This window comes from Hoplias malabaricus, chromosome 14 (assembly GCF_029633855.1).
Source record: "Hoplias malabaricus isolate fHopMal1 chromosome 14, fHopMal1.hap1, whole genome shotgun sequence".
NCBI lineage: Eukaryota > Metazoa > Chordata > Actinopteri > Characiformes > Erythrinidae > Hoplias > Hoplias malabaricus.
The window spans coordinates 3,173,782-3,200,648 of record NC_089813.1 but is presented as its reverse complement, the minus strand read 5'-3'; the positions used below and the strand labels follow the sequence as shown (position 1 = coordinate 3,200,648).

General features: G+C 40.0%; 2 protein-coding genes, 1 long non-coding RNA gene and 1 other non-coding gene across 9 annotated transcripts; all 4 read right to left on the bottom strand.

The window, feature by feature from the left end:
* Positions 1-3,194: 3,194 nt before the first annotated feature.
* On the bottom strand, positions 3,195-5,935 carry LOC136666024 (uncharacterized). The gene is made up of 3 exons (XR_010795332.1): positions 5,423-5,935; positions 4,902-4,985; positions 3,195-3,963 (listed from the first exon to the last, which is right to left on the bottom strand). It is a non-coding gene; the product is annotated as an uncharacterized lncRNA (long non-coding RNA).
* A 172-nt stretch (positions 5,936-6,107) lies between these two features.
* On the bottom strand, positions 6,108-17,010 carry LOC136666018 (uncharacterized). 5 transcript variants are annotated; one of them, XM_066643968.1, is made up of 13 exons: positions 16,750-17,010; positions 16,278-16,479; positions 11,811-11,889; positions 10,337-10,448; positions 10,103-10,243; positions 9,898-9,996; positions 9,759-9,809; positions 9,588-9,635; positions 8,846-8,884; positions 8,582-8,769; positions 7,700-7,859; positions 7,504-7,607; positions 6,108-6,542 (listed from the first exon to the last, which is right to left on the bottom strand). In XM_066643968.1, the coding sequence occupies exons 2-13, from the start codon at positions 16,436-16,438 to the stop codon at positions 6,477-6,479; spliced, it is 1,248 nt and encodes a 415-aa protein (XP_066500065.1). In that variant the 5' UTR covers positions 16,439-16,479; positions 16,750-17,010; the 3' UTR covers positions 6,108-6,476. The 5 variants fall into 5 exon arrangements, 4 of the variants coding, with proteins under 4 accessions (XP_066500065.1, XP_066500066.1, XP_066500067.1 ...); XM_066643969.1 differs by having other exon boundaries at positions 8,672-8,769; XR_010795331.1 differs by lacking the exon at positions 6,108-6,542 and having other exon boundaries at positions 8,677-8,769.
* A 670-nt stretch (positions 17,011-17,680) lies between these two features.
* mak16 (MAK16 homolog (S. cerevisiae)) lies at positions 17,681-23,943 on the bottom strand. Of its 2 annotated transcripts, none has more exons than XM_066643972.1 (11): positions 23,788-23,943; positions 22,572-22,831; positions 21,374-21,423; positions 21,139-21,248; positions 20,953-21,017; positions 19,883-20,034; positions 19,730-19,784; positions 19,527-19,601; positions 18,680-18,796; positions 18,483-18,548; positions 17,681-18,316 (listed from the first exon to the last, which is right to left on the bottom strand). In XM_066643972.1, exons 2-11 carry the CDS (start codon positions 22,584-22,586, stop codon positions 18,086-18,088), a joined length of 936 nt encoding a protein of 311 aa, XP_066500069.1. In that variant the 5' UTR covers positions 22,587-22,831; positions 23,788-23,943; the 3' UTR covers positions 17,681-18,085. The 2 variants fall into 2 exon arrangements, with proteins under 2 accessions (XP_066500069.1, XP_066500070.1); XM_066643973.1 differs by lacking the exon at positions 23,788-23,943 and adding an exon at positions 23,165-23,259.
* On the bottom strand, positions 23,866-23,962 carry LOC136666662 (small nucleolar RNA U13). The gene has a single exon (XR_010795419.1). It is a non-coding gene; the product is annotated as a small nucleolar RNA U13 (small nucleolar RNA).
* Between the last annotated feature and the right edge of the window lie 2,905 nt (positions 23,963-26,867).

The window sequence follows — 26,867 nt, the reverse complement described above, 5'->3', positions numbered from 1 at the left end:
AAAAGAGGACGTCTGGTCACACTAATAAATAAATACAACAAACATATTTGTTTAACTCATCTACGACTACAGCAGAGTTTCAGATTAAAATCAAAAATATTTTCCGTGAATATAACTAAATGTCACTTAGCTGGAGGTCATTTATTTTAAAAGAATATTTGAAATTCTCTACATCCTCCTAGCAATCAGTAACGGCAAGTTGAGGGTCTACAATCACAGACTGTAGCCCACATGTTGCTCTGCATACTTTGTTAGCCCCCTTTCACCCTGTCCTTTAATGCTAAGGACCCTCAAAAGTAGGTATAATTTGTGTTTTTATATTTCTCAGTGCTGCAGTGACACTCTTGTGGTGTATATAACAGTTTATAGCTGTCTTACTGTTCCTGAGGAGATTAAATTAGAGCCTTCCTCACCTCATTGACATTTGCTCATTCCCAATTAACGCCTCGTTCATTATTCACAGCTCAAACATAATTCAATTCCTCCCCTCATCCTCTCGTCCCTACTGAAACCATGTGGTATTCTCGTTTACTGAAATTCTGTTCAGTTGTTTTCACACATCAGACTAAATTATATCAAAACAGCAGCCCTTCCTTCAAAACGTCCTTTTACTGAGCAGTTTATTAAAAACGTTAAACAAAACAAGACACAGACGATCATCATTAACACTGATTATGAATCTTCACCGACTGAAACATGCTGCAGAGCTGCACACATAAGACACCACAGACACAGAGAAAGCAGTTTGGTCGGGTCATGGAGAGACACACACTGAGCATTCTGCCCAAAGTCTGTGACGAGCTGGTGGTCACTAAATGACGTTGTTGTGGAAGCTGTTGCAGCTTTTTTCCCCCAAAAACATAATCTCAGGGCTCTCATGGTCTTTGTATTTCTTCAAACTAGTTTTGTTCCTCACTGGAACTGTCGTCGTCGTCATTGTCCTGGACCTTTCGGACGATCAAATCCTGTGAAGAAGTAGAGTTCACACTTTTGGAAAGAGATTTTTGTAAACATTGTCTGATAACGTATAAATTCAAATGAGAATCAGAATCAAAATCGAGTACAACATTAAAGTCGCCTCAAAATCTGCCACAATCTCACAGTAAATCAGATCTGTCCATTTTAAAGGGCCCATATTAAAAGATATATTTTTAGATTTACTGTTTATTATAATTTTTAACACATTTAAAGTTTTATAATTATGTCTGCTCCCTGTGGGAGACCCACTCTATGAAGCATAAACGGGTTTATACAGGGACTACAAAGAAATTCAGTTCTTTACGTCATGTGAGGTACACCTTCAGAGTAAAATTATAAAAGCAGGACATCACTTTCACAAACATTGTTGTTTGTGATTGTTATAACGACTCATCGCCCCTTTAAAGGACAAAGACACTTTGGATGCTTTTAGACCTTGGGGATAATAGTAAAATAAAAGAAATATATATATATATAAAATGGATTTTCTAAAATGATATACAAACATCATGCACTTTTAAAGGAACGTACAGTGAACAAAAATGACCAGTTATTTTACCTCATCATACATATCATCATCATCTTGTTTCTCCAGAGACAGAGCTTTATCGAGAGCGTGAAGGGGGGTCTCTCCACGCTGAATAACAACAAAACACCAAACATCTGAGAACCTACTGAATCTGTTTAAAAAGTAAAAATTGAGTGTGATATTTAAAGGAACACAATGCAAAGTTTTTGTTTATTGCTTCTGAGGCTCCGCCCCCCATGTAATTCTCTTTTATATTATTATTATTATTTATTTATTTATTTATTAACAGCACTGAAACAACAGGGAGAGTCTCCATTCTCTCTGTTACAGGTCTGGGGAGCATCACAGTGATTTTGAAGCTGTAATTTTATGGAAGAAATATTACGTAGTGTTCCTTTAATGCCATTTATTTAAACCATTGTCATTCATGATATGACATAGATGACATAATCACAGAACTATTTGTAACGGGAGTTTGTGAGTTTTGGTATTTTAAAAGTTATTCGTGTGTCACTCACTGTGCTGTGTTGTGGTTTGTGTTTCTCCTGTTTTCTCCTCCTCAGCTCCAGAGCTCCGTGTTTGCTGTAGGCTGCCATCACTTTACTCACCGTTTCTTTGGACACGTTTAATAACTCTGCGGTTTTCGCGACTGAAGCTCCTGAACACAGAGCCCCGACTATCTGCCCTCTCTCAAACGCCGTCAGCTGCTCCATCTCTTCACTTTATTTCTCTCTCTGTCTCTTTGCTGTACCTTTAGAGGAGCATTCTTCCTCTGTGTGAAATAATTAGACAGCTTGTTTATACCGCCACCTATCGCCACAGGCGAGAACTAGCAGGATTTAGCTTGACATGCTAATAAATAAATACAACAAAAATACTTGTTTACGTCTAATTTAATCAGCTGTTTGCGTTCCTGTTGACATATATTTGACAGAATACGACTACAGCAGAGTTTCAGATCAATATCTGAAATATTTTCTGCGATTATAATTAAATGTTACCTGTTAGCTTCAAGCTGGAGGTCATTTATTTTAATTTTAAAATGTTTTTTGAATTTCTCTCTACACTCTAATAGCAATCAGTAACAACACGTTGAGGTTTTACAGGCTGTAACCCACATGTTGCTCTGCATACTTTGCTAGCCCCTTTTCACCTAATCCTTTAATGCTCAGTAACCCCAAAGGTATGCTTTGTGTTTGTATCATTCTCAGTGCTGCAGTGACACTGAGGTGGTGTCGCTGTGTTGAACTGCTTTGAGAGGATCAGACACAGCAGAGATGCTAGAGGTTTAATCACGTTAGTGGGTCTTGTTTGACTGAGAAGGTCCACCAAATAATCCAGCCAACATCATCCTGACACGCTGATCTACCACAAATACGTCGTTGTGACTGAACCAGAGATGTTATAAGAGTGGAAACTAGGTTAAATACAGAAGAATGTGCTGTTACTGTTACTGTTCCTGAGGGGATTAAATTAGCACCTCCACCTAGTTTGCTTTTGCTTGTTCCCCATTAATGCTTCGTTTCTTATTCACGGTTCCAACCACGCCCTTTGAAGGACTGGCGCCCCCTCCAGGTTGTATTCCCGCCTTGCGCCCAATGATTCCAGGTAGGCTCTGGACCCCCGCGACCCTGAATTGGATAAGCGGTTACAGATAATGGATGGATGGATGGATGGTTCCAACCACTTCCTATCCCCTTGCTTAAAGTCCAGTTCAAGTCCCTCAAAATGGCAGACTGTCTTTCAATACATGCTTTTACTCAGCACTTTGTTCAAGTAAAACAAAACTTCAGGACACAATCACCATTAACACTGGTTACAAATATAATTTATTAACACCTTCACTCACTGAAACATGCTGCAGAACTGCTCTGGTCATTGACAGCGCTTTTCCACCAATGAGCCTGGAATGGTTCAAGTTCGGGAATCTAATTCAGCGTGTTTCCACCTCTATAAATTGGTTCACACACCAGGAAAGTTTGTTCCCAGCTGGTACCAAAGAAGAGTCTGTATGTTGGCTACATTTCTCCACTGTACACGACCTCAGCAGGATGCTCAGAACCTTGCAACGTTTACACACGTGTATCATAGCTCACTCTGATCTGACTGCGCTGTAAACAAAAAACAAACAATGACCCTGTCATGACTCTTTGCCTCTGGTGTTGAATTCAGTTACAATGATGCTGGAACCCTGCAGCGCCCCCTGCTGATTACATATCCTTGGTTCCAAACGAGAGTTCTTTTGATGGAAAAGGGCTACACACACACTGAAGATTTTGCTCCAAGTCTGTGGTTACTAAATGACCCTGCTGTGGATGTCGTTGCTGCTGCTGCTGTTGCTTTATACCGAAGACTTAACCTCAGGGCCGTCACTCTCCTTGTACGTCTTGTAACCAGTTTTGTTCCTCGCGTGAACTGTCATCGTCATTTTCATGGACCTTGCTAACAAACAAATCCTGTAAAGAAGTGCAGGGCACAATGTTTGGGAGGATATTTTATACATTCATGTAAGAATCACACTTCAATATCAGACGGATCCACCACAGACTCACACAATAATTCAGCAATCTGTACATTTTAAAAGGTCCATTTCATAAAGCGAGACTTTAAATATGTTAAAATATTAAGTTTAGTACAGTTGAATTAAATGGCTGCCCCATGTGGGAGACACATGGGGTGGTGTGTTCTCCCTGTGTCTGTGTGGGTTTCCTCCGGGTGACTGTCTGTGAGGAGTGTGGTGTGTTCTCTCTGTGTCTGTGTGTGTTTCCTCCGGGTGACTGTCTGTGAGGAGTGTGGTGTGTTCTCCCTGTGTCTGCGTGTGTTTCCTCCGGGTGACTGTCTGTGAGGAGTGTGGTGTGTTCTCTCTGTGTCTGCGTGGGTTTCCTCCGGGTGACTGTCTGTGAGGAGTGTGGTGTGTTCTCCCTGTGTCTGTGTGTGTTTCCTCCGGGTGACTGTCTGTGAGGAGTGTGGTGTGTTCTCCCTGTGTCTGCATGGGTTTCCTCCGGGTGCTCAGGTTTCCTCCCACGCTCCAAAAACGCATGTTGGTAGGTGGATTGGCAACTCAAGAGTCCATAGAGGTGTGTGTGTGTGTGTGTCGCCCTGTGAAGCAATGGCGCCCCCACCAGGCTGTGTTCCTGTGTTGAACCCAATGATTCCGAGTGCGCTTCGGATCCACCGCGACCATGACCTGGTTCTTTTTCATGTTAATAACTAACCATGTGTATAAAAAACGTGGAGCTTGGGGAAAATCATAAAACACGGGCAGTAGTCAAGTTACTTAATTTAAAACTGTTAAATGCATTTTAGTTTAAATACACATGAAATCACAGAACAAAAGACAAACCTTATGCACTTGTAAACAACAGTAGAGTTAACTAAGAGCAGCAAGTGTTACCTCATCATCATCATCATCATCATCATCATCCAGTTTCTCCTGAGACAGAGCTTTATCGAGAGCATGAAGGGGTGTATCTTCACGCTGAAACACAACAAAATACAAAACAAGCACATCTGAGAAGTCTATTGAGTGGGGGATATTGTTAACGTTGTATAAAGTGAGTGCAATAAAAGGTATTGTGTAATGTGACATTTAATGCTGCCAAATTATGGTCATATTCATTTCGTGCACAGGAAGAACTATGGAACATCAAAAGTATATACCATAATAGTATTCAGATAAGTGTAATTCATAATAATACACAGAGGATCAAAAGTACTATTTATAAAAATTGTAACCAAAAGCACTTCATAGAAACACAGTCAGAGATGTATTATGACGTCACACTGGTAAACACAGGAACAAAGCACACTGACTTTATATATTTTTCCTTTACTGCAAATTAAACTGATAAGTCAAAACATTTAGGCAACCTCCTTTTATGTGCTTTCACTGTCCATTTTATGAGCTCCACTCACCATCCAGTAGCACTTTGTAGTTTTACAGTTACAGACTGTAATCCATATGTTGCTATGGATACATCTGCTGCTTTATTTCACCCTGTTTTTCAATGCGCAGGCCCACCACAGAGCAGCTATGGATCATTGTCAACGCTGCAGTGACACTGAGGTGGTTGTGGTCTGTCAGAGTGTGTTGTGTCCACTCTATTACACACACCTGTCTTGTTGGTCCACCTCGTAGATGTAAAGTCAGAGACAGTAGCTCATATGTTGCTTCCCAGCAAACACAGCTACGTATTCACAACGTGGTAAAAACCACTATATTAGTCATTTGGAACGTTGTGTAAATATTGTCAGAAAGTCAAAATGAAACACTTTATAGGGTTGTCACAACGTTTTTGTGCAACATTACACTACCATTCAGCAACAGATTTGCAACATTCCAGAAGGCCCCTTTCCTGTATTCTGCAACATTCTGACAACCTAAAATGTAATTACTCATTTATAGTCACAAAGTAGACATAAAGTTACATCACATTATGCAAATACTGTTCTATATTTCTCATAGTAACATTGTCAGTGCATTTTTCCTGATCCACATCATCAATCATTTTTAGTCTGTTACAAAATACGGACATTACTGTGGCCAGAACAGAGATACTTAAAAAACGAGATATCATAGATTAAATTATGTCATCCATTTTGTTTTCATATTTCAGCATAATTACATGATAATGTACTTGTCATAGTTTTGTTTCCAAAATTGCAATGATGCAAAACATAACTACAAGCATTACACAAACATAATAAATATCAGACAATCACAATAAAATTCAGAATGCAGTTTAATCAAAAATAATTTTACAAAAAGAGTATGCACGTTTATACACATTACACACAAACACAAACATACACTCTTTACAACAGTTAAGCTCCATCCACTCACATTGAAGTTAAGAACAAATTTTAAACACAGAGCACAATAAACAGGAGTCAGTCAGAACAAAGTTCATTTATTCACACAACAAAAACAGTCTGATGAATTCTAAGGAACAGTGAGGTTGGAAAATGTTCATGTAGAAGTAAAGAAATTATAAGATGGTGATTCAGATTCCACTGGGTCTGAGTTCGCCAAAGGCTGTGGAGGGGAGGAAATGAGACAATTCAAAAGTGATGAACATTGCTTGTATCCCTATAATTGTGCTACAATTGCCATATAAGGAGCACTGTGTAAGATTTAGTGACATGTAGCAGTGAATTGGAAAATCCCTCCCTTCTGGTGCATCCCCATCTTCTCTGCACCTATCCAAGTTTTTAGTGGGGCTCATTCTTTCGTTTTTTTTTCTACTGCACAGATATAAGATATAAGTTTGGTGCATGTACTGAGAGCAAGGCAGAAAACGCATGTCTCGAGCTGCAGCACCTGCATGGCCAAACATCATCATCTATGAAAATGATCACTGAATTCATGTTCTGTGACTCTTGAACATAACCATCTAAAAAACTTTTATCTCATTTTTTATTGCTTTGGAGAGCGGCTCCTTGTTTGCACGTGGTCATGCACTGTGAAATGCCATGCATCCCAAAAGCCCCTGAGTGTTTATATCCAACAAAAAATAATGGAAATCAGCATGAAGCTTCCTGTCAATTTGCAAACCTACAGAAAAGTGATGTATGAAATTACGAAATCAATCCAAGGTTCAGATGGAGTTTTTGTATGTGAAAGTAAACCAACTATGAGCTTCTTGCCCAACCAATTCCAGAAACGATCCTAGGTGAGGATTTGAGTATATGGGACTGGAAGTATGAAAGGTTAACAGTAGAAGTGACTGACATCTGACTGGTACAATGACCTCATGCAAGCTGTGCAGTGTTTTTGCCTCCTTAAAGTATGTTTTACTGTCAAACAAATGTTGAAAAAATAAAAATCGGTGCATCCCTACTTCTAATACCTAATGATGCTTCTCATAATGCTTCTAGCACACAGATTTGTAGTTACAGGTGATTATACTCTAATAAGCATATGGTTTTATATTGCATTTCTGCTAATTACTCCCCTAAATCTTACACACTGCATGTTTCACTAGATTTTTACTTACATTCCCTTTTCGTCGTGCAATCCCTGGTGCATGCTTCAGAGTTTCAGATATGTGAGCCTCAATGTCTGCTGCGTTTGATCCTGGTTGGCTTCTCATCACTGCTTCTGCATAGATGAAGCATACATTTTTAAACCCAATCAACATTGATTTTTTTCCATAAACATCTAAGCTCGCAAGTACAGAGAAATACACTCACTCATTATTACTCTGTAAATGGTTAGATTCTGAAGTGAGATTTTCCCTTTCCTTCCTTTCAGACTAAATGAAGCCCATATTCTTGAGGATGCAATTGTGCGCATTGTACGTCTTACTGAATCTCCAAGGGAATGCCCCCCTAAGGTGGCAAGGTACCTGACCTATGAAGAGAATTGTATAGTTTACAGTTTTAATTTTCCTATTTATTGGAAATATTTCAACTTATAAACAATGGATTGATGGTGCGTATGAGAGGGTTTGATGGTGTGTGTGAGAGAAAGTTTAATGGTGAGTGTGAGAGCGTTTGATGGTGTGTGTGAGAAGTTCAATGGTGTGTATAAAAGGGTTTGATGGTGTGTCAGAGTTTGATGGTGTGTATGAGAGGATTGACAGCGTGTGTTAGAGGTAAGTTTGAAATGGTTATTTAGTAATGAAAATGGTTTTATATTTACATTGATAAGTCAAAAAAAAACCTTTTACAGATTAACAATTAAATGGTTCTTTGCATCATGAAGGGTTTCTTCAGATTGATTGAAAATGTGCTATAGACGGTTTCTGTATAGTGCCTTTAAGAGAAGAGTTCTGTATGGCACCAAAAATGGTTCTATTGTTACAAGCTTAACATCATAACAATAGAAGATTACTTTTCTGAAAAGAACCATCTATAGCACATTCTCCATCAGTCTGAAGAACTCCTTCATGATGCAAAGAACCATTTAATCATGCAAAAGGTTCTTCGAGTGTTCAGGGTTCACACCATTTCCCTTAATAAAGAATCCTTATAAAACCATCAATTTTAACTGTGTAGTTGTCTATGCTGCATTTAAATTGGATTTGTAATTATGAATTTATTTTATATCATTGGATTAATTGAGCTTGTCACCATTTTTCTTTCTTCATCTTTCAGCTTAATTTCAATCTTATTAAAACCCTCCATATCATCCACAGTGACAAACTCCATATCCATTGGTACCTCACTTCTAGCATTAATCAGCTGTTTAAGGAGAAGGCTTTGTTCCTCCTGCTTCTGCAGCAGCTGGTCAAGTTTCATGAGGACATGCATTTGAAAATCTATGAAACAGAATTTTGTCAATATAATTTCCAAACATTATCAATAACATTAATGAACACTTACAAAGAAACTTACTGTCTCTTTGAGGAGGGCGCTCTGGTTGAATGGGTGGTCCTAAAATAATTGCAGAAAACATTTATATTCTTAATATTCTGTTAAAATTCCAACAGGCAAAGGCTGTGTAGTAAATTATTATTTTACTGGTTGTTTTCCATATAAACAAACATCACTGTCTGAGGGCTAATGCTTCTCATAGTCACAATTCAGCAACTGTTGAAATGCAACAGAGACATTTCCACAGTATTTGCTATAATGTTTAAAAGTACAAACAAACAATTTTTTTGTTTTTCAGATATCAGCAGCCTGCATTTCTTGTCATTCATGCATGTTCTAAATCATTCCAATCAATGCCCACTCTTAATTATTCTAACTAATGCTGCTCTGTGTGTGTATGTATGTGTGTTTACTGCCCCTAATCCCTAGTATGAGAGTGTGTTCACTGCCATGAATGAGTTAAATGCAGTGGTCAAACTTTGTTGTACTATTGTACAATCATAAAGCATGTAAGAAGTAGTAAGATGTAATGCTTCAATCAAATCAGCATTTTGGCTTCCAATATTATATTAAGATTCTTCACTGACAAATATAAAAGTCACAATAAAGCCTTAAAACTAGTCAAGTAAACTAGAAAGGGTACACGAAACAATAATAATAATAAAATAAATAAATAAATAACAATGTACATTTTCCATACATGAAAACCAATACCAAACCTGCATCACAGAAAATAAAACAAAATGTATTCTCTGTAACTCACTTTGGGCCATTTCCAGTTCTCTACCCACAACCACAGGAATCTCGGACCCTATAAGTAACATAATAATGTCTACATTATTTCATTTATTTAAACATGCCAGATTTTCCCTTCTATTATTGTTTGTATGTATATGTGCATGTGGCTGTTTGTTATAAAAAGAAAATAACTCACAATTCGGCAAACTTGCTGGTTCTCTTGCCATATCCAACCCTCTTTCCATATCTAACACAGGCAATATAAACATTACATATACATGAATGCATTCAGACATACAACAGTTTTAATATTGATCAAATAAATAATGCCTTACCTTGGTAGAGAGCACATCTTGTTTGTGCAAGAAAGTCAGACAATCTAGGTGGAGATCTAGCTTGAACTTTAGGACCCTTGGTAGGTTTGAAACTATCATCTGCAGCACACAGTTAAGTAATATTTACTGATATATTGAACACCAAATTCTTAATATATTAAGACACATTGCCCTTTAAAATACATGCATCATATTAAATATTTACCATCCTCACTGGCAGAGGTATAACACAAATAGCGAGATGGTGGCCTCTTTTCCCTTAGCTTCTTCCCACTCCCATCTGACTCCTCTAAACAAGAAGTGTTCTCTGCCTTCCTCATTAGCTGATGAGCTGTTTTATAATCAACTTTGCAAAGAATTGGTGCCCAAGAGTTAAAATATTTGCTTCTAAACAATTAACAATAATGATTACAATGAGCCTTCAGAAATTGATACACACCTGATGATTTAAAAACTCTGACTTCAAGTTTTTTCCACAACGCTTTGTCGGGCAAAGATCCACGTTGAATCAATTTTTGTTTATTTTTAGGTGGCCAGTAGCAAAAGTGTACCTAAACATATAAGTGAAGTTGAATTACTTTGATGGGCCTCAACCTTTGTTTTGCAAACTCTCATATTTGCTGCTTTCTAGATTTAATTAAGCAGCGATTTTCTACGTCATTCAAGTGAGTGTGTTTAAGGAAAACATCAAAATGTGCATGTAAGGGCTACTCTAAAGCCAGAACAGGAAGCCATAAAATTTACTAGCATTTCAAGTTTACTAGCAAGTAAGATCATGTTACATACTTTCAATACTACTCTTGAAACACTGGACAAGCTTTACAGACTGGTGACAAAAATCCAATTTAACAAAATAGTAAATTGCAATACACATGTCTAAAAATGTAAGGAGTATTGTTAATTTCATATTAGTGTTATATATTGAATGATCCTAGGATCAGGGACTACCTACCTTAAATCTACATTCACTGTTCTTTTATTAGCTCCACTGACCATACAGGAGCACTTTGTAGTTCCCCATGTTATTCAATGGACAGGACCCATACAGAACCCCCACAGAGGGTATGATTTGGGTGTTGGATCATTCTCAGTGCTGCAGTGACACTGACATTGTGGTGGTGTGAGTGGATCCGACACATCAGTGCTTCACACATCAGAGCTTTTAAAACCTATGCACACTCACTGTCCACTCTAATAGACACTCCTAACTTGTTAGTCCACCATGTAGATGTAAAGTCAAAGACAGTAGCTGATCTGGTGCTGCAGAGTTTGTATAGGTTTTCCTCTAGTCCATCAGTGGACACAGGATGCAGCACACAGGACACTGTTGGCTGGAAATTTTTGGTTGATGGACTATTCTGAGTACAGCAGTGACCCTGAGGGCTTTAAAAATTCAGCAGCTGTGTCTGACCTCTTGTGCCAGCACAACACACACTAACACATCACCAACACGTCAGTGTCACTGCAGCGCTGAGAATGATCCACCACCCAATTCATGCCTGCTCTGTGCATCCTGTAGTGGTTCTGACCAATGAAAAACAGGGTGAAATCAGGATAAGAAAGTACGCAGAGAAACAGATGACTGCAGTCTAAATGTAGAACTACAAAGTGTTCTGGTGTTTTCAGTGGAGCTGATAAACTGGATGATGAGTATAGACACAAGGTAGGTTTTCCTAATTCAGTGTATAAATTGTTAACTACCTTAGTGTTTTAAACTGTAAGCTCTAAACTCTAACAGTATTTTAACTGAAATGAGGTTTTGTCAGCATACTGTAAAGTTCATACCTGTGTACAAACCAGTATGGATAGGTCAATTGTCATAGGTTTTGTTATAAAAACTACAAAAAACTGTGTACCAATCACATAATAATGGTATAGGAATTACATGCATTACATTAAAATAAAAATCTTACTTCAGATGTTCTCTCCACCCAGGAATCCGGGACAACAGCCACACTTCGCTCTTGTACAAATTCAAGAACTGAATACATACTGTTAACATATAAAAAAACATATATAAGTTGGTTATCTGATATTCTATTGCACGTCATCAACTTAACCTTGAATCCAGTTTCTAGTCCTGAATTTTAAATAATTATTTATGTTTTGCGCTGCCTACCAGTGTTTAGTCTAGTCATTTTAGAATTCAGGAGCAGTAAACTGATTCAGGATTTGGAGTCGAAGACCTGTGCTGTATTATTGATGCTGAATGACAAGCAAATGTAAATATGAGGTACCTGACTTTTTTCTTGGCCACGAAATTTCACAATTCCATTTTACAATTATTGAATTCATTATTTATTCCTTGTTTGTTCATTTACATATATACATAGTTCTTGTTATTGCTGGGACGGCTAGTTACTGAATGCAGTTCATTCATTCACTCCTTATGAAGAAGGGTAAGGTACAAAATATGATTTCCTCGGTGAATTTTGATTGCCCTTTTCATGATTTTATTTTTTGGCACCATCCTTATGGTCATGTCTCCACAGTGAAATGTATATGCTCCAATGAATGTTGAATCACATGGCTCCACAAACATTGGCATTGGTTGGCTATAAATGCGGCACAAATATCCATTCTTTGTGTCATCAACAATTTCACAACACTGTCCATCCACTGACAGAAAAGCATTATCTGGTGTGTGACAAGTGAATGTTTCTCCTCTTTTTTTGGTTTGTAATGCCATTCCTGTCTCACTCTCCCAAATTCTTTTTGCAATCTGCACTAGTGGGTTTTTAGGGGATCTAACCATTTTCTTCAGTGTCTGCATGTAGTTCTCAAAAGGAAATCCAGAACAGTTATCCAGAGAATCATGAATGATTCCATCAGTTGCTATATGTAGCAAAGAATGCACATTGTATATTAAAAACTGAGATCCATATAGGTCCCTGCCTTCAGCTACAAAGTACTCCAAAAGACTTTGTGCATACATCCCATATTGTTTCACGTGGTCAGGACTTAACAAAATGCACAGTGCAACACTGAAACAAAGAAAATGCTCATATAGGTCTTGTCTAAGTACACCAGGCAAAACAACTTTACCTGTATATAGCATAAACTGTCTAAGTTCAGTTGCCTTCCATCTGTCTAGGTGTTTCAGACTCCTGGGTCTTCGGGCAAAACATGTGGGAATGTTTTTCTGGAGATCTATGAGCCTAGTACTAACAATTTCAACCTGTCCTGCAGACATCATTGTCTCCCTGCTTCGTCCTCTTTCTCCTCTTGTCCAGATGAGTAGTAATTTTTTCATGACACCAAGACAAGTCTGGTGCATATAATCAATTGGAAAAGCTTTTACCATGTCAATTGGTAGTTCACAAAATGGTGTACCACCATGATGGTGTTCAGCTTGGCTCTGTGTACGGAATGTCCTATCTGTTCTGAGAAATAAGTGATCTATTTGTTGGTATGTCACAGTATTCTGCCAGGTGCCTCTCTGGTGACATCTATCACACCCATAGTAAGCAGAGTATTGCTTGGTGTTTTTAACCATTGCACGTGCAGGTGCATCACAGACAACACATTTTATTTTGATTTTGATATTCTTTCCTCCTATGTCAAAACCATTTTGTAGTACATCTTTTAGATCAGAAATGGCATCTTCAAGAAAGGACAAGTCTGTTGGTCTATGGTTTCCTGAGGTTAGAGTGAGAGGGAAGACGAATAATGGATCTAAATGCACTGCGCATAGCACTGGCCACAAGCAAGTTGCTGAGCTCTTAAATAGTGGCAGCCCATCAATATTTAGGGAAAGCTCCAAATACTCTAATGATGCTATTTTGTCCTGTGAATAGCGTTCCATTAGTCTTGACAGTTGGTGTCTTAATTGAAAATGTACATACTGCATTCCAGATTTAATTGTTGTTTCTACAGATCTAGCTGTCTTCAGAAGTGTGCGGGTGGTTAAAGGTACTGTTAAACCAACAGAGCTAAGGATTTTCAAAAGATCATCAACAGCCCTATGTGAAACACTGTTATCATTCACCCAGCATGCAAGCTGTTTCTGTATATCTTGTTTCAGCTCCTTTTTCCTCAGACTTGACTGAGAGGGAGTTGTACATTATATGTACATGTGTTACATGCAACACTGCAGCCAATCTCAACAGTGGCATCTTCGCTGTTTGCCTCATATAAGGAATAATTGCAGTCAGTCTCATTGTCTTCCTGGCTGTATTCCTCAGACAAGTAAGGACTGCAAATTGTCCCTACAATAGGCTCCTGGCTGCTTGCCTCAGATATGAGAGAAGAAATTGTTATCATATTTTTTTCTGTTTTGTTTTCTGAGACCCCTAATCCTCCAAGAATTCTCCTGGCTGATCTCCATCTTTTGAGGTAGTCTTTCCTGCTCCATCCTCTTTTAACCATCCTTAAATATTAAGAGGTCCAATTTAAAGTCAGAAACTCATCAACTGTTATCACAAATCCATTATTATATTGCTGTAAAATAAGAGTGTAGGAGTGACTGGGTCATTAAATAATTTAAAATATAATTTACTCTGACATGCCAAATGTCGTAGAATAGCAGTTTGTGAATTGATTATTAAGTGATGTTACCTTAAAAGACTGTTTGAACGACGTGATAGTGGGTGCCAGACAGATGGGACATAACATTTTCAAAGTTTTGTGGCCATTTAATATTACTCAATCCATTGTACAGGGAATACATCATAGAAGGCATTACCACCCACAGTTTATAGCACAGTGTCCACCCACAAGAAGACCTACCAGAGTGCCTCTGTTCAAACCATGAAACCAAACACCACATTACATGGGCTCAGAAGGTTGCTAAAAGGACGCTAGAAGACTGGCAACATGTGGCTTGGTCCAATGAATCGGTTGTTTTGGACTGATTGTACAGTGTGTATGTGACCCAGACCCCATGAAGACATGGACTGGTGGACCTTGTGCTCCCATATCCTGCTGAAGCTAAAGAACATTGCACTGACCTGTGATCGCTTGTCTTGGTAAAGTCTTCGATTATGTATTCCTTGCACATGTTATACTGTAGATAGAGGAATGTTAAATGCCCACTCAACTTTGGAAGTGGAACATGCCATCTGTCTGACACATGCTCTCTTGCCTTTTCCAAACTCTGATAATATATGTCGCCTTGACATTAGCATGCTGGCCAATGTTCAACCTCACTCACAGGATAACACCTCACAATGTATACAGGTACGGGCATTGCCAAGTCATCCTCTGAGGTAACACTTGAAAATCAATTTACATAACGCTACTCCATGACATTTGGCATGTCACTGTACATTAATAAATATCGCATTGGGAAAATAAATATTACAAACTATTCATTTACAGTATTTTTACATATTTGATTACATATTTTAAAAATTCTTTGAACAATAAATTGATAAATAAATATACATTGATGTATAATGAGTTAATGCATGAGTTCATTATTCTGAATAATTCATTTTTGTTTAGAGCATCCTTGATAGTGTCCTAATTACCCGAGACCTGTAAATTTGCACATTAGTAGTATTTAAGTGTAGAATAGAAACGTTTTAAACATTTTAACTAAAGTAAATGGGTTTTACATTATTGAGAATATGGATTAAAAACTTTTGTATTATTATTCTAAACTTCTAAATGGTAGGTTAGACCTATACGCAATTATTAATTACGAGATGATAAATGTATTTCAACATGTGGACGACAGGAAAACGGAAAAAAGAAATGCACACATTAAGTCCAGCTACCTCATAGTATCCACATAACACAACAGCAAGTGAAATTGCCTACAATTTATTGTTTGGGCAGTAAAAAGGTAGACATACCAAGACATTTATGTGAAATGCGTCTGACTGAACTTACAGTGAGATGCGTTAGCATTTGCCAATTAACCCATTCATGGCACTCGCAGTCACTCAAACTCTCTTTTGTTCAGACACACACCTCTATCAACATTTCCCTCAGTTGTAGCTATACAGTACGATGGCAAAAAGACAAAAGTATTTTGTCTATTGTAGTCATAGGAGTTTTAGAATCAGAAGAGTCGACTCACAACACCCTTTTGCCACACTAATACTCGTTTAAAACGTCAAAATAACTTCAGGACCAACGAAAAAGGCAGGCGACTATTGGAAGAGGTGTGGGACTCGAATGCTCTTTAAAATTATAGTTTTAAATATTAGTATATTAGTATAACTTATTAGTTATACGTTCTGTTCAGTAACATTAGCTAACTAGCTAACATCAATTGTACAAATAATGCTGATAAACTAAGCAAGAATACTGACCTATCTACCCAGAATTGTCTGTAAATGGGGACTATGGTAGTACGTATATAGTATACAAAATATACATTCGAAAATGTTCTAAAATTTATATTTTATAGTCATAATTTATAAATCACTCACCTGAAATCCTGTGAGACTTCTACGCAGCAACGGTTCTTCGCCAACTGACAAAAAATTGAATTTCTCTCGTGCCCTCTAGGAGCAGGTTGCAGAAAGGTGGACACAAGGTTGCAGCGGGACCAGTAGAATCTGATTCGCGCAGTTGTCATAACGTACTTCATTGGTTATGTTGGCACCAACCCACATAGTTCATAACTGCAACCTTTATCAATAGGTTGATAGAAAGTAGATGCAGGGTTTTATTGCCACCAACCTTAGTGCAACATATTAACAACATAGTAAGAGAGTGCCTGTTAAGTAACGTGGCCACCAACATAACCACAACTAAAATACAACGTTGTGTGGAAGTTGTGTGTTTGCTGGGTTATCCTTAAATGTTTAGTAGAGATAAAGCCCATGAAACTGGAAAAATATGGGATGCATTAATAGTTATTATTACTGCTACATGGAGAAGTATTCGTGTGTCACTCACTGTGCTGTGTTGTGGTTTGTGTTTCTCCTGTTTTCTCCTCCTCAGCTCCAGAGCTCCGTGTTTGCTGTAGGCTGCCATCACTTTACTCACCGTTTCCTTCGGCACGTTTAATAACTCTGCTATTTTAGAGACTGGAGCTCCAGTGCGGAGAGCCCCGACTATCTGCCCTGTCTCAAACGCTGTCAGCTGCTCCATTTTATAAACTTTATTCCTCTATTTCCCTCCACTTTGCTGTAGCTCAGAGGCGCATTCTTCCTCTGTGAGAAAGAACACAGTGAAATAGATGTTTATACCGCCATCTATCGCCCACAGTCGAGAACTAGCAGGAATTAGCTTCTAGCAATTAGCTTTTCTAAATTCCTGTAGAACTCATTATGTAAAATGCCTACAGTGTCTACAGTGGTGTGCTAACGTTTCTTATTAAAATCTCTAATTTTCAAAGCTTATTAGTAGCAGCTGTAATCAGCTTAATGCTGGATGCTACTTATTTTAGAAGAATTTTTGTAATACTCTTCAAATCCCAATATCTATGAATCAAATGCTAGCTCTGCAAACTGCTCCTCTGCTAATTTTGTTAGCCTCCGTGTTAGCCACCGTCTTTAACGGTCAGGAAGTCTATGATTTGGGTGGTGGATCATTCTCAGCGCTGCAGTGACACTGACGTGGTGGTGGTGTGTTAGTGTGTGGTGTACTGGTGTAGAGTGGATCAGACACAGCAGTGCTGCTGGAGTTTTACACCCTAGTGGGACATCACCCTGACACACAGCTACACCGGTCTCTCAGCAGCACTTAAAAGATCCACCACAACATAATACAAGACCGTGGAGGACAGACTGAGAGGGGGCTAACAAAGGATGCAGAGCAACTATAATAATAATAAATAATTAAATAAATAAATAATAATACAAAAGATGAAAGAAAAAAAGAAGCATTGATATGTTACAAGTCACTGAAAACCACATGGTTAATAAAGTCTTTCAAGGTTTTTATATTTGAATTCCCACTTCCTCAATTCCAAGATATTTTAGTCAAATTAAAGACAAAGAACAGGAAAACAAAATCTAAACGGGAAGGTCTTATTTGCCTCACTGATCAAAAACGTATTAAAGTAAGACCATAGTAATCGACAACACCGGGACAAACACAGCTGCTCATTCAGAAATAAGCACAGAGGTCCCAGAGCTGAGAAACGGATGCTCTCTCTCTCTCTCTTTCTCTGTGTGAATATGAACTTAGGCTGGGGTTTGATGAACTGGAGAGTCCTCTGAAAATCTCTGGACGAAGCTGGACATTGAATTGTTTTTTTCCCAGTTCTGCTTCAGTCCACCTTCAGTTTTCATGAGGCTTTGCTCTTGGACGCTGGCTCCGTCTCCTGCTCATACTCAATCTCCACATAAGCTCGTTTCTTTCTCACTGGTCCTTTCAGTGGAGTCTTTCCTTTCGACTTTGTAGGAGGCTCTTTCTCTGCTTCCATTTCTTCTTCCATCTCCTCTTCCATCTCTTCTTCCGTGTCCTCCTCTTCCTCACTCTCTTCTTCCTCGTCGCTGACCTGGAGGTTGTTCATGTCCTGGAAAACATAAGGCGAGTCACAGGGAAATTCATTTCACTATAAAACCAGAGACATCAGTACTTCTTAAAAAAACAGTTGAATATAAGAGCTTCACTACTATATACCCATTATTTCTCTACATGGTTTGAACGAACACACACACGTATTTTTTATATGTACTCACCTCAAAATCACTAAGATCACTTTCTTCAATCTCATCAGCTGCAACAAACTCTCGCTTCCCAACATCCTGCCGTCACAAACAAGAAATCAGAGAAAACTGAAGACATATACAGCCTGAAAGCCCAAGACAATTCACATTGAAGCACATTAGGGCTAGTCTTAAATTACCACTGATATGAATCAACAACAATTATTTACCTCATCTTCCACCTCCTCCTCCTCTTCTTCTTCCTCCTCCTCAGACTCACTCTCCTCGTCCTGTTTCTCCATAGCCTTGTCGAAAGCGTGGATGGGGAAGTTGTAAATGTCTCCGTACTGAAATCAGCAAGAAAAGAAGAACACAAGGACACATTAACCCCAATGGTCTTCACTTGGGGTGAGCCATATTAGTATTATATGTATAACTACATAGGTAACTACATAAGTATAACTACATAACTACATAAGTATAACTACATAACTACATAAGTATAACTACATAACTACATAAGTATGAATACATAGTATTCATATATGCGCTAATCGTTGGCTACACAGCCATAAAATAGCGAATATAAAGTAATACTAGCTTTAAATGTTTATGATATTACCGATAATTGGCAGAACTTTAAATATTAAAACACACAATGTGTTATTGATGCAAAGCACTGAATCGGATGGTGGAGATCTTAAATATAAATGAGTGAATTAATTACATTTTAATACGGAAAACTGTATCACAGTGTTGTCACGATACCAAAGTTATGACTTTCGATACCAGCCTAAATACCTCAATACCGATACCATCGCCAGAACCTAAAGCATCAGGGAAAGTAATGCACTTTCTCTACAAGCTGTGGGCTGTCGTAAAATCACTGGTGTGACGCCACACGTGACGTTTCGCCATTTCCATGTCAAACGTCACTCCTCCTTAAAGAACCGGTACTTATTCTCTGGGGAATTGTACCGCTTTTAATGACAAAGTGTTGAGATCCTTCTCCAGTATCTGTACACGGTGCAACACCACTGTTTCATGCTAGATCTAATGCTGTGTGGTGATTCTTACCGTGCCCTGTTTTAACCGCTCCAGCAGCTCTTTCTCAATGGCATTATCCAGCTGGGCAGCAATAAGAGCTTTTTCCTGTGATGAAGAAAAAAAAAAGTGGTATCATTATTTCTGACAACAACGTACTTTAATAAAACGAAACAAGTACAGGACTTTGATAAAAATGGAGTACAGCAACATAACAGATGAAGTAATTCACTCACCTCTTTCCTTCTTTCTCTTCTTTCTATTTTCTTTTTAAGGGGAACCAGCTTTCTCCTGGGGAAGGAAAAAAAAAAAACAACATTGTGGAGTCAGTGGGATATAGACAGAGGAAAACCGACAGACAGATGTATACAGATGTTGAATGTACTCACTGTCTCTTCAGTGTGAGTTTACGGATGCGGATGAGGTACTGTGTGATTTTTGTGAAGCGCTGTTTACATTTGTGCCGAAGGTAACGAGGCCAATAGATAAGATTCTCATCAATTTCCTGCAGGGCTTTCTCATAGTTCTGACTCAGCTTTACCTGAAAAAAAAAATCATCAAACATTAACGTTCCATCAAATACACACCCAATTTTACACAGACAATCCACCTACCAGCACGAGTATCTTAGCAAAGACCAGCTTCTGGCACTTTAAGTTATAAAAGCAACTTTCTGTATTTTTGAAGGAATGTAATACAGATGTTTAATATAGGGCTGAACAATATTCCAATATCTATCTATCTTTACACTTATATAGTGCCTTTCTAGACACCCTAGGATGCTTTACAATCCACACTGCTCAGAACGCTCAGAACACACAATCCACACACACTGGTGAGAAGCAGCAGCCAAACACACACAGTGTACTCTCGAACAGGAACGACCGTCCACCTGGAGGACTGCTTCCGGTTTTTCACAGGACAGAGCGCCAATCCGTATCTGGGCGCACACTAATTCACTCACACACCAGGACAGTTATTAGACAGAAGCCAGTTCACCCACCCTCCATGTTTTTGGACTGTGGGAGGAAACCGGAGCCCCCGGAGGAAACCCACGCAGACACAAGGAGAACATGGAAACTCCACCCAGATGGAACTTGAACCCAATAACCCAGTGTTGAGAGGCGGACGTGCTCACCACTAAGCCACCGCACCGCCCAATATCAATATTTATTGCAATAAAATGTATCAATAACAATAATATCACTTATAAACACATTATCGATATTTCAATACATTATTTTCATCATCTGGCAATGACTGATGTTCATTAAAAACACCGTCGTCAGTTTAAAACTTAGTTTAAAAAGTTTAATACTGACAAAGCCAACGTGTTTATGTTTGAGGGAGACGTCATGTTCATATCCATAATTATACCGTATCGACCAAAATTAAGAAATATATCGTGGAATAAGTATCGGCAACAACGTCCAGGCCTAGTTTAACAAGACTGTCTTACCTTCTCCCACAAGCGAGCCGGGAAAGCTGCTCTTTCAATGACTTTCATGTAAAGAAAACACCGCCCTAAGAGAACAGAGAAATCACATTTGTATTAAACACACTGGCTACAATCTCATCATTGATCTGAGAATTACTACAGGACACACAGCTTGATGGAGGCTATGTCCATGTGGAAAAGCTGTACCTTTCTCCTCTCGGATGGTGGCGTACTGACTGTTGGAGAGTGGACAGGACTGACGATTACACAGTCCAGTGATGTTGTACTCATTCCGGCAGAAGTGTTTGGTCTTTGTTCTTCAGGAGATAATTTAAAAATAAAAAAATCAGTCTTAAAGTCAATGCATTTGGATAAAAATACACAATAACTAAGGTGTTTTCTAGTTTGTTTCATTGATAAGGTAGAATTCACATTTACTTACTTGACTTTATAAGAGCAGAACTGTTTATTGCCGATGAGGTCCCATAATACCTTTAATGAAACAGAAATGTTATTGGGTGGATGTTATAACGAATCATTTTATTCATCCAGCTTCTGTAACCTCTTCATCTTGGTTAGGGTCGCAGAGGGTCTGCTGCTGACCCAGAGTCACTGGGACCCATCGAGGAAACATGTTCAGCTGTACCCAAAAACTCATATAATCTCCATAAAGGAATTGGAGTAAAATAGGACTCTCTGGTGCAGCAAGGGACTAGGGAGAGCTTTCCTGATAACAAACGTCAGCAGAGAAAGCCCCTCAGATATGAGTTGTGGGGGCAGTGCGACACATACAAGCTTCATGTGCCATATTCCTACAACAATAACATGATATTGTACTGGTCTAAAACAAATACAATGTTCCCGCTCCGGGTGACTGTCTGTGAGGAGTTTGGGGTGTTCTTCCTGCGTCTGCGTGGGTTTCCTCCGGGTGACTGTCTGTGAGGAGTGTGGTGTGTTCTCCCTGTGTCTGCGTGGGTTTCCTCCGGGTGACTGTCTGTGAGGAGTGTGGTGTGTTCTCCCTGTGTCTGTGTGGGTTTCCTCCGGGTGACTGTCTGTGAGGAGTGTGGTGTGTTCTCCCTGTGTCTGTGTGGGTTTCCTCCGGGTGACTGTGAGAAGTGTGGCGTGTTCTCCCTGTGTCTGGGTGGGTTTAAGTAAACTTAAAGTGATAAAACAGCAAAGTCCCACACATCTCCAAAAACATGTTAAGAGAATATAAACATTTATGACTCTACAGTACAATTTTAAAGCATAATTCAGCATAACACTATTCCTATTGGGGAGATATTGTTTGTACTTTTAAAGTAGCTCTGTAAATATAAAGTGTGGATATGGGCTGTGGATAAACAGGAGAAGCTCATATATAAACTTCAGGTGATTTCAGCCTAAGGTTGTTGGGTTTTTATGTGTGAAATAACACAAGGAACGCATCCTCACAATTATCTACAGTACTGAGACTACACTGATGTATGTGGCTTTTTACTGTGAAATAAATAAACAGGGAACTACTGCTGATGATGTGTAGGTAAAAAAAGTACTTTAGTACTGCGCAGTTTTGCTTTGAGCAGTTTGTTTGATTAAAGTTAAAGTCAGGAAAAAGAAACCAGGCTGAACATAAATCCAAGTTAAAAGTCTTCACTTACGTCGTCGTGCTGCATCCTGGACTCTCCTCTGAGACGCTGCTGAAGTCTTTCTTTATTCCGCTGTGAAACTCAGTAAAGTCCCTGGATGAAGCTGTAAGTTTTAAGATCAAACTCCAGAGTTTTTTTTTTAACGAGAGCCTCCGCAGCGTGTTCGTGTCAGGAGGCCGCCATGTGGGAGAACGAGATCTCGGCATGAGCCAGGGAGTTCTCGCGATATTTCACTGAGGTGCCGCGATAATGGAGCCCTGCAGGGGAGCTGCCTTCAAAATAACGAAAAGCGTGAGAATCAGAAAATTAATCCGAGGAAACATGTAAAGGCATTAAATACGTGGGGACGATTTAATAATGTTCCAGTTTGAGAAGTTTGAGAGCACTTTAATCCATAAAAATGACTTAATAATGTTTATAAACCACTTAAATTAGTAGTGGCTATGGCACTTTTAGCAGAGGGACGACTTTATAAGGCAAGAAAGTGCAGTATTAACGTGTGGGAACGACTTAATAAGGATAATGTCCTACATACTGAATTTTGACACATTGAAAGCAGTAAGTTGAATAAACAAGTAGATATTACACAAATAACGAAGTCTTACTTTTTCCAATTGACTTTGAAGCCTGTCCAATAGGGAATGAACCAGGACAGTCCTCACATTTGGGCTTAAATTATCTGCCTAACTGAGAGATCCTGCTTTATATAGTGTGTGTGATAGACCTCAGGTTAGGGTTGATGTTACTGCCGTGTGTAATGTCTACCCAGTAAACAAGGAACGTCCGTGGACGTTCAAAATAGGTCTAAAAGTAGTCTGTCCGTCAAGGACATATTTTAAACGTCAATGGACGTCCAAAATCCATCTTAATAAGTTAGTTAAGTGGTGACCAATCGATAACGTCAGTGGACGTCCAAAACGCGTTTTCTACAAGTAATTTATTTCGGGACCAATTATTAACGTCAGTGGACGTCCAAAACGCGTTTTCTACAAGTAATTTATTTCGGGACCAATTATTAACGTCATTGGACGTCCAAAAGTCGTCTTTTCAACGTTCATTTTCAACCTTAAGAGAACGTTGATTAGACGGCAGTCATTACGTTATTTCAACGTTGAATCAACGGCTAATTGTTTACTGGGTAACGTCTATATTTGTGTCTGCGCTATCAAAACATATCAAACATCTCTACTTGTATATTTATACACAAAACAAAACAGTTAGTCAGTACCTCAACTCCAATCTTTCTTTCTCTCAACAACTTACTTTTTTTACCATTTATAATAATTAAACATGTCTTTCTGGGGGGGATCAGACGGTTTGATGCGCTTTGCGTAACAAGAAAAGCAGCGCATTTCACAAATAATGTGAATAAACCAATCATCACGGGTATGAACCAGAAAGATCATGCAGTTCCGCTTTAGACGCTCCATCGTGACCTCTTACAACTGCAAACTACAAGATGGTGGCGTGACGCTGTGACTGTTTTTTCACGATAAAATAGCAGTCTGAAGTAGCACCAGCTCATACCCTCTGCCCCTGTCCGCTGCGTTAGAGCACAAAGCCCTGAAAACCCGAACATATATGTTCACGACCACAGTTCCTAATCATATTCATGAGAAATGCATTCTGGGATTTTAGCACGTGCTCTCACAGTCTGTAGGTCTGTAGCGCCATCTAAAGGCTGCCTCCAAAACCACCTACTCGTATATAATGCGTGCACACCGACTGCACTAATCTTATAATGGGTAGGGTGTGTTTTATTCTGTGACCCACAGTCTTAGAGTGTGTATAAAGCTCTGGATGGTCTTATACAAGGCTGTCTGCTTTCTTCAAGTGTAGGTTTCTGGTATTTACACCAAAATAGCTCATACAATAGATTAATTATTATGTTTATTCCTGCTACAAAAAGACAATTCCAATAAGTGTACATTCAGTCGGATACAGAGTCGTACAGGGATTTAGGGGAACTGTTTTCCAGTAAATGATTAAATGCAATTCAGATTCTAGGTGAGAGAGGAAATGCTAGTGCAATTTATCCAGGACTAGACTTACCCCTGTCTGGGAAGCACCCCCAATAGGCTTTACTTCATTCTTTATTTATTGTACTGAAGGTGTTAAACCTGCACTGTGGTGATGGGGGTCAACAAACCAGCAACAACCAAACGAGAAGTCCTTTAACAGGGCGACATGCAGGGTGTCTCTCAGCATGACATCACCACCCTTCATAAGACACACACCCAGCTGCAGGGGCTCGGGGTCCTGGGTTCGAGCCTCTCCTCAGGTCTCAGGGTGTGTGTGTGTGTGTGTGTATAGACGCCATGTTTTACTCATGTTGTGGGGACCAAAATAAGTTTTCGTACACTCACAAAATGGCGGGCGATGTACGTGTGTGAATGAGTGAGTGAGCAGTTGAGCATATTACTCTGTGACACAGAGCACTACTGTCTAAAATGTTTAATACTTTGTGAACCAGGAAAGGAAACTGTGCTTGTACAGATTTAGACATTTCTGTTCTTCCCACACACACAGCAAAAAGCCTGTGGATTTAAACATTTGACCCCATGGTCTCAGAAGCAATGCCTCACCCCTACTGCCCTGCTATGCCTGGGACATGAGCCCCTTGTGACATTTCTACACAGTGCAGTGCCTGAACCCAGTTGACACCTATACATCAATTTGGTTAAAAAGAGGAGATGAAAGTCAGCAGCATGGACATTAACAGCAAAAAAACAGACACCAGCTTCTCACTGAATGATATGGGATTTAATCTTTAATGAGAGAAATGGAAATATCTCTGGAATATGTCATGGTTAATACCACTACAGTAGATGAGGTATTATCCCGCTCCGGGTGACTGACTGTGAGGAGTGTGGTGTGTTCTCCGTGTCTGCGTGGGTTTCCTCCGGGTGACCGACTGTGAGGAGTGTGGTGTGTTCTCCGTGTCTGCGTGGGTTTCCTCCGGGTGACTGTCTGTGAGGAGTGTGGTGTGTGCTCCCTGTGTCTGCGTGGGTTTCTTCCGGGTGACTGTCTGTGATGAGTGTGGTGTGTTCTCTCTGTGTCTGCGTGGGTTTCCTCCGGGTGACTGTCTGTGAGGAGTGTGGTGTGTTCTCTGTGTCTGCGTGGGTTTCCTCCGGGTGACTGTCTGTGAGGAGTGTGGTGTGTTCTCTGTGTCTGCGTGGGTTTCCTCCGGGTGACTGTCTGTGAGGAGTGTGGTGTGTTCTCTGTGTCTGCGTGGGTTTCCTCCGGGTGACTGTCTGTGAGGAGTGTGGTGTGTTCTCTGTGTCTGCGTGGGTTTCCTCCGGGTGACTGTCTGTGAGGAGTGTGGTGTGTTCTCTGTGTCTGCGTGGGTTTCCTCCGGGTGACTGTCTGTGAGGAGTGTGGTGTGTTCTCTGTGTCTGAGTGGGTTTCCTCCAGGTGACTGTCTGTGAGAAGTGTGGTGTGTTCTCCCCGTGTCTGTGTGGGTTTCCTCCGGGTGACTGTCTGTGAGGAGTGTGGTGTGTTCTCTGTGTCTGCGTGGGTTTCCTCCAGGTGACTGTCTGTGAGGAGTGTGGTGTGTTCTCTGTGTCTGCGTGGGTTTCCTCCAGGTGACTGTCTGTGAGGAGTGTGGTGTGTTCTCTGTGTCTGCGTGGGTTTCCTCCAGGTGACTGTCTGTGAGGAGTGTGGTGTGTTCTCTGTGTCTGAGTGGGTTTCCTCCAGGTGACTGTCTGTGAGAAGTGTGGTGTGTTCTCCCCGTGTCTGTGTGGGTTTCCTCCGGGTGACTGTCTGTGAGGAGTGTGGTGTGTTCTCTGTGTCTGCGTGGGTTTCCTCCAGGTGACTGTCTGTGAGGAGTGTGGTGTGTTCTCTGTGTCTGCGTGGGTTTCCTCCAGGTGACTGTCTGTGAGGAGTGTGGTGTGTTCTCTGTGTCTGAGTGGGTTTCCTCCAGGTGACTGTCTGTGAGAAGTGTGGTGTGTTCTCCCCGTGTCTGTGTGGGTTTCCTCCGGGTGACTGTCTGTGAGGAGTGTGGTGTGTTCTCTGTGTCTGCGTGGGTTTCCTCCAGGTGACTGTCTGTGAGGAGTGTGGTGTGTTCTCTGTGTCTGCGTGGGTTTCCTCCAGGTGACTGTCTGTGAGGAGTGTGGTGTGTTCTCTGTGTCTGAGTGGGTTTCCTCCAGGTGACTGTCTGTGAGAAGTGTGGTGTGTTCTCCCCGTGTCTGTGTGGGTTTCCTCCCACAGTCCAAAAACACACGATGGTAGGTGGATTGGCGACTCAAAAGTGTCTGTAGGTGTGTGTGTGTGTTGCCCTGTGAAGGACTGGCACCCCCTCCAGGGTGT